The 10,271-nt window shown below is 43.3% G+C and overlaps 1 protein-coding gene across 3 annotated transcripts in view; it reads left to right on the forward strand.

Annotated features, from left to right (window-relative positions):
• Positions 1-9,871, forward strand: part of LOC306733456 (unconventional myosin-VI-like) — a gene marked incomplete at its 3' end in the record, with an annotated part of 81,866 nt that extends 71,995 nt beyond the window's left edge. For 2 of the 3 annotated variants that reach the window (XM_079214695.1, XM_079214696.1), the window contains 4 exons: positions 488-591; positions 3,397-3,528; positions 7,312-7,530; positions 9,672-9,871. In XM_079214695.1, coding sequence (XP_079070821.1) covers positions 488-591; positions 3,397-3,528; positions 7,312-7,530; positions 9,672-9,871 — 655 coding nt within the window. Of the gene's footprint in view, positions 1-487; positions 592-3,396; positions 3,529-4,747; positions 4,772-7,311; positions 7,531-9,671 lie in introns of all 3 variants that reach the window. The other variant, XM_079214694.1, reaches the window with a different exon arrangement.
• Positions 9,872-10,271: the final 400 nt, after the last annotated feature.

Below are 10,271 nucleotides of genomic sequence, written 5' to 3' on the forward strand. Positions count from 1 at the left end.
CAGTTCTGCCGTAGCCGTCTTTCTGTTTGCTTTTGCGATGCTGCTAACCCGGCGCCTCGTTCGTTCCTCGCTTCCGCCTCAACGGCTGCAACAAACTGATGTTTCTTCTGTTTAATCATTGTTGTTGCGTTGAGGTGGCTGGAGTTTACTTTCATAGGAACTACTTTCTAGTGGTCTCTAACGACACAAAACTCATGTCATGTTGTGGCCAGGAAGTGGAGTAATAATTGGAAAGTATTCGACAGGATTGATGGTATTTGTTGAAGTCACTCCTGGGTCCAACAAACCACACATTGTTGTACTTCTATCTGTAAACTCCACCCATCTATTTCTTTATAAATTAACATATAACTTGAAAAATCCTCTTGATTGAAGTGAATAACCCCGTTCTCCTTTTGCTGCGTTTTTTTATCTTCTACAATTCAATGCTGGTGGCTTTTGGTTGCTGACTTCTCCGGCGCCCTCCTTGTCTTGTTCCCCATGTCAGAGGCCCTCAGGTCCTGGCCACCAAGGCTGCTGCCGGGGCCAAGAAGTACGAGCTGAGCAAGTGGAAGTACGCCGAGCTGCGGGACGCCATCAACACCTCATGCGGTGAGTTCAGTTCGTCACCTCGGCGCTGCGAGTCATCGCCAACATGGCGACGATGGAATTCATCCCAGAATAGACCAAAAAACCTGCAATCTTCAAAGTACCCACAACAAATTCAACCAGCTTTTACTCTTCTGTTCCGTTGTTGTCGCGCTGTAGAAACAGGCCTGTTTTAACACCGTGGTCCAGAGGAATATTGGTCAGAATGACATGGAATTCCTCATTTGTCTTGGTTGGGGACCAAGACAAATGAGGAATTCCATGTCATTCTGACCAATATTCAGAAGGTTTCAAATACCTTTTTATGACGACATGAGTTTTGCTCTTGCACGACTAATCAAGCCCAGATTATTCCTCGACAAATGCCTAACTCCAGAACAAATTATCTCTCAATAAAGTTATAGTTCTATGAACTTTGTTTTGAGGGTTTATTGTCCCCAAAAGATGAGTTCCAACAAGGTTCTCACTCTCCCTTTCCTGCACCCTCAACCAAAATGTAAACTCAACAGACTCGATATTTAATAATCTTATCTTTAAATTATTTTGGAGCTCATTATTGATCCCCAGAGGATGAACCCATTTATTTTTATTAAAACTATTATCTATCCACCAGTGTTTTGATAAACTCCAAAGGTTCCCTTCATTGACACTTCGGTATGTCGAAAAAACCTAAAACTAGTAACAAAAAAGAAGGATTTTCATGACATTTTGTGATAATTCTCAAAAGATTAACTAACATCAGACCAAAATGCTCACCTTTACGCATGACACATCAAAGTTTGAGAATATGCGTGCTCCCCAGAGGGTAAACTCTTTGATTTTGGAACCTTTGTAAACTTTCCTCAAGTGAAAATTTGTGCACAAGATATATCAAACTATAACAAGGAGATTGTTATGAAACATACTGATCATATTCTTGCTCCCTAGAGGATGAAACCGTTAACTTTAAATGACCCACAATCCCATCTGATCAGATAAAACCTTGAAAAGTGCTTTTGACTATTACATGGTATCTTGAAAAAACAAATGACCAGATCTCCTCAAAATATCTTTGTATCGTATTCTTGAACTTCAGAGGATGATCCCCAGAGGAGTCACCTTTTTAGATTTAACTTTCTTCATTCAAGTGAAAATATCACTTTTGTCCACACGATATCTCAAATTATATGTTATGAGAGATACTGACCACACTCCTGCTCCCCAGAGGGTGAACTGCTTTACTTTAAATGCCCTCTGATCAGGTCAAATGACATGGTACATTGAAAACAAATGACCAGACCTCTTTAAAACCTCCCATGTATATTATTGATCCCCAGAGCATTAACCCCCTCACAAATTATCTTGTCTTCCAGTAAAAATGTTCACTTTGTACGTCAAAACATCTAACTGGCAGATGGCCGTGAAACTTGTTGATCGCGTTCCAGCTCCACAGAGGATGAACCGCTTTGACTTTTTATCGACTCTGTGCGTTCTTATTGAGCGCTTCTGTCAGTGTTTTCTCTTCCCATTTCTCTTCCTCTTCCCCGTGCCTTGCCCCTTCATCAATCAATCAATCATCAGTTCCTTTTTTCTTCCTCGTCCCCCGTTCTCTTCCTTGTCCTCTTCCTCGTCCTCATCCCCTTCCTCATCATCTTCCTCTTCCCCGTCTCCTTCCTTGTCCCCTTCCTCTTCCCCATCCTCTTCCTCATCCTCTCCCCCTTCCTCTTCCCAGTCCCCTTCTTCTTCCTAATCCCCGTCCTCTTCCGCGTCCTCTTCCCCATCCTCTTCCCTTTCCTCTTCCCCATCCTCTTCCCTTTCCTCTTCCCCCTCCTCTTCCTCTGTGTGTGGAAGCGGCCACACAGAAGCAGCAGCTGTTGTCTGTTCTCAGACAGAATACTGATGATCTGACAACGGTCTGCAGAATAAAACATGACGAGGGCTCGTTGACATCTGCCTCCTCCGGTTTTATCCCGCAGTGGTTTCTGCTGTTGGTCGGCAGCCGAGAGAGTTTCTGTTAGCGGAGTGCTTAGTGAGCGCTCAGTGTCCGCTTGACCACCATTACACCGAGGAGGAAGCCCTGAACGTTTAAATAACCTGAATCATCATGATGAAGTGTGTTATCTTAGTACACACGCGCACACACACACACACACACACACACACACACACACACACACACACACACACACACACACATAATACACTATATTGATTGTCTTGTGAAGATATTATGATTTGTTGTGGCAGTTTTGGAGAGGAAATGAACAAAAGTCAATATATGTGTGTTTATATCTGTGGGTAATAACTGTGTGAGGTTTGTCATAAACATGGACGCACCATGTTATAGTACACGGAGATGTTTTAGATTGGGACCGATCCGTCTTCTTCAGACCCGATAAAGAAAAGACGTGAAAAGACTTCCCCTCAAGCAGTCCGTTTTAACCAAAGACTGTTTATAAGAAGTGGGCGTAGTCATGGTGACCGTCGCCATGTTGTTTGTTTGGAATTGACCATATATGGACTGAGGAGGAGGGGAATCAAGAGACAAGTAGAGTCATTTATATCGACTTATATACAACCAGAGGAGTCGCCCCCTGGTGGTCAGAAGAGATAATGCAGCTTTAACACATGAAGCATATACCTCTATACAACCAGAGGAGAGAAGTAATTTCCTCATAGACTTCTAGATAAATGGTTGAAAGCAGCTGCTGTCAAACATCCTTGAACTAACATGTGTGTGTCTTGAAGGTCGTCTGAAGAACACGTGTGTATCCCTGACATTCTCTCGTGTTGATGGTCTCCATATTGTCTCAATATTGTCTCCTGCAGACATCGAGCTGCTGGCCGCCTGCAGAGAGGAGTTCCACCGCCGGCTCAAAGTTTACCACGCCTGGAAGTCAAAGAACAAGAAGAGGAACACGGAGACGGAGCAGCGAGTGCCCAAATCCATCACGGACTACGGTACAACGTTACGTTGACGGGTTCATGTTCTCTACTCACTTAGCACCTGGAGGTTAAGGGCAGATTCACATATTAGTTTGTCTGCTATAAGTACCTGTTCATGTTGTTAGTTTAGCTTAGCATATGATAGCTTATTTTAGCTTAGCGTTTCTTTTCTTTTTTCTCTTTTCATATTGTATCTTTCTTTTCTTTTTTGCTTTCATTCTCCTTCCTGTTCCTGTTCTCTCTTTCCTTTCTTTATGTGTGCGTTGTGTCCCAGAAATACGACTACAAACATAAACATAACTAATATCTATTTCTGAAGTGAACATTTAAAGTAGGAACAAACAGACTCTCACCTCTCCGCCATCGCCACATTGTGCCGGTGTGTGTGTTTCTGACGGATACGTGTTTGCTTACCTGAGGTGGTTTTCGTCCCGCGGGTTTGATTCTTTATTAGAAGATGTTCTAAAACTACTTAAACAGTCAGTTCACTGCAGTTGACTTGACTTTATTTATTTGATGTGGACATCACAGTGGCATTAGAATTCATAGCATAAACCTATGCACAAAAAAACCAGATGCACTGTGTGTGTGTATATATAGCGAAATGCTAATTTACAACACCTGTCCACAGGAGACTTAAAAAATAAATATATATATATATAATAAAATAGAATAAAAAAGAGAATACATCCACAGATACATACATACTGTAGATACATACACAAAGTAAAAGCATGTGATACAGGGGTGTTAAAAGTGTGAACAATACATTGTAATCTTGAGTAGCTTATAAAGAAGCAAAGTAAAGTTCTGCTGTTGTGTATTTAGAAACTAAAATAATCTCCATCAGGTTAATAAGTGAACGTTGTATTTAAGCAGTGATTTAACCTCCAGCGGCTCGTTAGTGAGTGTTATTGTGTGACTTTGCTGAATCTGAACTCTAGACTGTATTTACGAAGGGGACCGATGTTAGTTTGTGTTATTTTTAGAAATAAGTCGCTTCATTTTCACATTTTTCCACCTTTTGAACCAGAACTGCAACGTTAAGTATTCTCTTTAAATAACGCTGAAGAGAAAAAATATCCAGCAGAAAGATACTTTCTCTCCCCTCCTCTCTGTCTCTCCTCTCCTCCGTTCATCAGTTATCTTATTTAATGGCCAATGTGTCTGTTTCTCATCCTCTCGTCACTTGTTGCATCACTTCTTGCTGTGTAACCGGCATGTTTACTTTCAGGTCATCCTTCTGTGAACAAAGCATGTAAGTGTTCCTCCGGTGTGTGACGCTACTAACAGCAGAGCTATACCTCCACCTTATTAACCCACCTCCACCTTATTAACCCACCACACCACCACCCTCTGCTCCTAACTTCTTCTGGTTTGTGCTGCTCAGGACGAGCGGGGTGGAGGGACTCTGAGGCAGGAAGCCACCATTTTGGTTGCTTGGTGCAGATCTCTACCCCGTATTTGTCAGACGATTCCTCTCGGCTCCTCAAGGCTGCTGTCACTCAAACTCCCTCACGTTTACAGGAGTGTGACGGGAGGAAGGAGAGAGATGTTGTAAAAGGCGTAGCGGCTTCACTCCGTTGGCTCCCGACTTAATGAAGAGTCTAGATACACACCAGCTCCTTCAGCTGCGTCAGCCAATCACAGCTGCTCTGGGCGTCGGTTAGAATGCCGGTGGGAGATTACATCTGCTCGTGTTCACGCTTAAAGAGACGACCGTAATTAATATTTCATTCACATGTTCAGATGAGCCTCGTAAAGATTGTTGAGACTCGGTGAACTCTATTAATAAATTAATTAAAATCATGTGACTATTAAAGGATTAGTTCACCAACATCACACCAGACTCCTTCACCCTTTATCTGCCTGCTTCCAAAGGTAGAGTCCAAGGTCGCGTCCGGCTGCTGAATTCAGCAGCTCATTGGTAAAATAAATAAAAGAATTAAACACGATTGAGGTTGGAAATAGCTGAGGAGTGAGCTATCTCTCCTCCACCTCCCTATCTTTGCGGAGAGTTGCACATGCTCAGTGCGGATCAGTGAGGGATGGTTAACAGGTGAAGACCAAGCAAGCGTTTAAAACACCTGATACAGGAGTTTAGATCAAGATTAAACACAACAGTTGACTTTAGTCGATAATTAACCTGAAGGACCAAAACTCTTTATTAAGTTATTTTTTAGCATTTGGCCGTTTACAGGAAGTGTTTCTGTGCTAATTCAAAGATACACAAATAAAATGAAATTCCAGGGTTTTTTCGGATGTTGTCGTCGGTTGAAAACCTTCAACTGACGGCGTTTCAGTCTGGCGAGGTGGTCCGGTCTAGGGCTTGTCTTAATCGGGTCACGTCCCCTCTTTGTTTTCATCAGCCTTGCAACCTAAAAGCAGCTCTCGACCTCTCAACGAGTCACTAAAGGAGCCGACAAATACGACAAGCGGCAATCAGCGACTGGAGAGAATCCGGTTCTTGAGTTGAGTTAAAGTGCTGCTCTGAAGAGAAATTCATCGCAGCTTTTTAAAAACACAAAAACAACCTGATTTCTCTTTGTTGGTGAAGTTTTGGAGGATTTTTCTTTCCCTCCTTTTCTGAGCGTTGTTGGGGAGACGTCCTCTCCTCTGGGAGCGGCAGCCATCTTGTTCTGGAACAGATGCTCGTTATGATGCCGCAAAAAGACATTTTAACCAGTTTAAATTCTCTCTTGTTAACTAAATAAGGAAATGAGACTCAAATAGAGAAAACCCTTTGACAAGCTGAACTAGATCCACACTCCTTGACGTTAAAAACCAAAGCGTGACTTATTAAAATGAGTTTATTAAAGACAAGCTTCCTCTGTCTCTATAGATCTTATCTTACGCTCCACTTTGTAGAACAATGCAAATAATGTTTGTTTATGCTCCTGAACATCTGGCTCGCTTCATGTCTCTCTGATCCACTAACAGTAGGCCTCACTGAACGTGGCTGGGTTCATTACTCAAACCTGATCTGGGATCAGCAGAGCGGGAGAAGAAAACTCACTCAACGGATCTTTAAAAAGAAGGAACACGCTTTTGCCGACTGAGGTTCTTTGTTCCATGTTTTTATTATTTTGCAGCCATATTCGAGATTGTTCGCCTGTGTTTTACCAGCTTTAGTTTAGAAGTGAAGCTGTTCTGTATTAATACACACTTCAAAAGTCTGATAATCACATATACATAATATATAATCCAACGCTGTGAGACGGCGCTCGTTAAATAACATAGTCCAGAAAAATTCAGTCATTTTACGTTAATTGGTTAAAGAAACCCAGATGAAACAAGTGCGCTTTAAAGGAGCTGGTCGATGGATTTTGTTTCCTTTGAACAAAATTTCCTCTTATTTCCTGTCTTTACGCTAAGCTAACTGGCTAACTTGTGACAGACTTCAGTTTTTAATCACCATTTCAGCCTTAAATATTATTCAAAATTTTTAAATCGTGTAGACAAAGAAACATTTAATAGAAAAAGTACCAATAAAGAATACTTTATGATACCTCGTTCATCACTTATTCCAAATATCTGACGTCCCTGAAATGCAGCACCAACATTGCAGGTTTTGATTGTCCACTGAACATTCCACTGTCGTACTTAAAGGGTCTGTGAGCCGATACACAGGGGGATGATGTTATAGAATGTGGTGCAGCTTGTGGTGCAGCTTGAACCATCATTCGCTTTAACTCCCCGGCTGCACGTAAACATGGCCGCTGCCTCCTGCTGTCACCTGGGGGAAGACACCTGACGTTGTTGTTGTTTGTTTGTTTTTTTCCTGCATCCAATGAGCAGCCCAGCAGAACCCGGCCCCGCCCATCCCGGCGCGGCAGTACGAGGTGGCGATGAACAGGCAGCAGCGCTACTTCCGCATCCCGTTCATCCGGCCGGGTGACCAGTACAAAGACCCCCAGAACAAGAAGAAGGGCTGGTGGTACGCTCACTTCGACGGGCCCTGGATCGCCCGGCAGATGGAGCTGCACCCGGATAAGCACCCCATCGTCCTGGTGGCAGGTAGGACGAGGAGGAGGAGGAGGAGGAGGAGGAGGGTGGTGGTGGAGGGTGATGGAGGGTGGTTTAGAGTAGTTTAGACAGGGTTCTTACGGTCATGGAAAACCTGGAAAAGTAATTTCATGTCGTTCATTTACGCGGAGTTTAAAATAATTAATATGTTTTTAAAAGAAAGACACTCAAAATATAAGTAGGCATACATACAGGCATCTATATGAATGTTTTTTTATTTTTATCAAAACTAGTGTGTCTCATTCATTTTTGTCATTTAAGGTATACTGTATGCTTTGGAATTCTCATTGTTTGTTTAAATACTCAATTTTCTCACTTTTTCATGTATACACCGATATTTCAGAAAATGTTTGGTCATGGAAAAGTCATGGAAAGTCAAAATGTGTATGAACTCTGTTTAGAGTGGAGGCAGGAAGGGAAGGTAGAAGAAGAAGTTGAGACTGACGCTCAACAAAAATAAAAGAAATCAAACGTTTATTAAAGCCGACCAATAGTGTCACTTTTGACTTGATTCATCACCATCATCGTCGTCTTCATCATAAAGGTCCCTCGCTGCTCTCCAGATTGCGAGTTCTGTTACTCTGTTCTAAAAGTCGTCTCTTGTTGCAGATAAAACATTTATTGTTCGTGAATATAATGAAAACATGAAATTCTCCTTCAGCCAGGAAGCTGGTGTAAATGTTTGATTGACAGCTGAGCGAGGACGACGCAGAGATAAAGAAACTTACTTTTCCTCAAAAGAGACGAAGGTCTTGAAATGACGTTAATGTCCAGAGGTACACTGAGAAGTTTTGGGTTGCTGTAATTAACCCTTGGCTAAGCCCCTCCCCTTCCACTGCTACTCCGTCAAGCTGTCAGAGCTATGTTACCATGGAGCCAACACTATTACTAACTGCACTTCCAGAAAAAAAGATCTAGTTTTTGCAAAAACAGAAGAAGAAAAAAAGAATGCTACAACCATTAAAACACTATCCGAGTAACGAGCATCGCTGTTACGCAACCTTTAACCAGGACCAGCTCCAACCGAACCAGCCTGAAGAACATCTGTAACCAGTAGTGAGAGACTGGAACCAGTGGGGGGGGGGGGGGGGGAGTCTGGTGAGAGTCTGGAACCAGTGGTGCGTGACTGGAACCAGTGGTGAGAGCCTGGAACCAGTGGTGGGAGACTGGTGAGCATCTGGAACCAGTGGTGGGAGACTGGTGAGCATCTGGAACCAGTGGTGGGAGACTGGTGAGCATCTGGAACCAGTGGTGGGAGACTGGTGAGCATCTGGAACCAGTGGTGGGAGACTGGTGAGCATCTGGAACCAGTGGTGGGAGACTGGTGAGCATCTGGAACCAGTGGTGGGAGACTGGTGAGCATCTGGAACCAGTGGTGGGAGACTGGTGAGCATCTGGAACCAGTGGTGGGATTCTGGAACCAGTGATGGGAGTCTGGAACCAGTCAGTCGTCCATCAGTAAAGGCTCATTGTGGTGAAGCAGAGGCAGCGGGATGCGGCTGACTAACTACCTCATGTAACTGTTGGCAATGCACACGTTGCTGCAACTTGCTATTGCCTCTACAGCTGCAGGAGTCGTATTGACTGAATGTGTTCAGGGAGGGAAATATTGAGTCTGCTGGAGTTCAGTCGCTCCACTTTATATTCAGGACAACAGAACGTTGAATAACAATCCTGTTATACCGTCACAGTTGCACCCTGGCGTATCCGAGGTCCGTCCTATTTACTGGAGCTTAGAACAACGTTTCCATCGCATTAAATCCTTTTGGGATGGGAATGATTGTTCCAAGTATTAGTCCAACCCTCGAGCTGGATAATGAATTTAATAATAGATTAATGAATTTATTCAAATGTCATTTTAAATGCCATACTAGTACATTCAAATGTCAAAGAATAATATAACATGTACAATTACATTAAACGGTCATAATTTAGTATGTCATTAACATTTATATTAAAAACATCATAGTGTAGTATGTCCTTAAAAATCTTATTGAAAAAAAACTATCATAGTATGTCATAGAAATGTGATAAAACTTTATAGTGTAAAATGTTATAGTTTTTCATAGAAGTTATGGTAATATGTCATGAAAGTTTTTCATAGAAAGTCATGGCTTCTCTCGGCGTTCCAGGGAAGGACGACATGGAGATGTGCGAGCTGAGTCTGGAGGAGACGGGCCTGTCCCGGAAGAGGGGAGCGGAGATCCTCCCCCGGCAGTTCGAGGAGATCTGGGATCGCTGCGGCGGGACTCAGTACCTCCGCGGCGCCATCGAGAGCCGGCAGGCGCGGCCCACCTACGCCACGGCCATGCTGCAGAGCGCCTTCAAGTAGCCGGAGCCCCGGGGGGGGGAGGGGCTTCTAGGGGGAGGGGCTTCTCACTGCAAACAAAGGGACGATTGCACCAGCTACCTAACACGGATGAGCAAACTGCACCGAGCAAACGGCGATTTCTCTCAGAGGGCCTTTTGTTTCTCATCTGGTGGTGTTTTTCTTTCTTGCTGGCTTCTTTCGGTTCCTGGGTGGGCGGGGGTGAGTTTTGCATTGAACCCTATGCAGAAAAATCCTACTAAATTATCACATCTGGTTCGTTTTCCCAAAGGAATTCTGATCCCTGTAATATGTTGTGCGAGTCTTAACTACGAGGCCTTACTGCTACTTTATTTAACAGGGTTTTAAATGCCACAAGTAGGACTTTTTTTTTTTTTTTGTTAAAAGCTGCCTCCCCAAACAA

The sequence above is a fragment of the Taurulus bubalis genome (assembly GCF_910589615.1).
Source record: "Taurulus bubalis genome assembly, chromosome: 3".
Taxonomy (NCBI): domain Eukaryota; kingdom Metazoa; phylum Chordata; class Actinopteri; order Perciformes; family Cottidae; genus Taurulus; species Taurulus bubalis.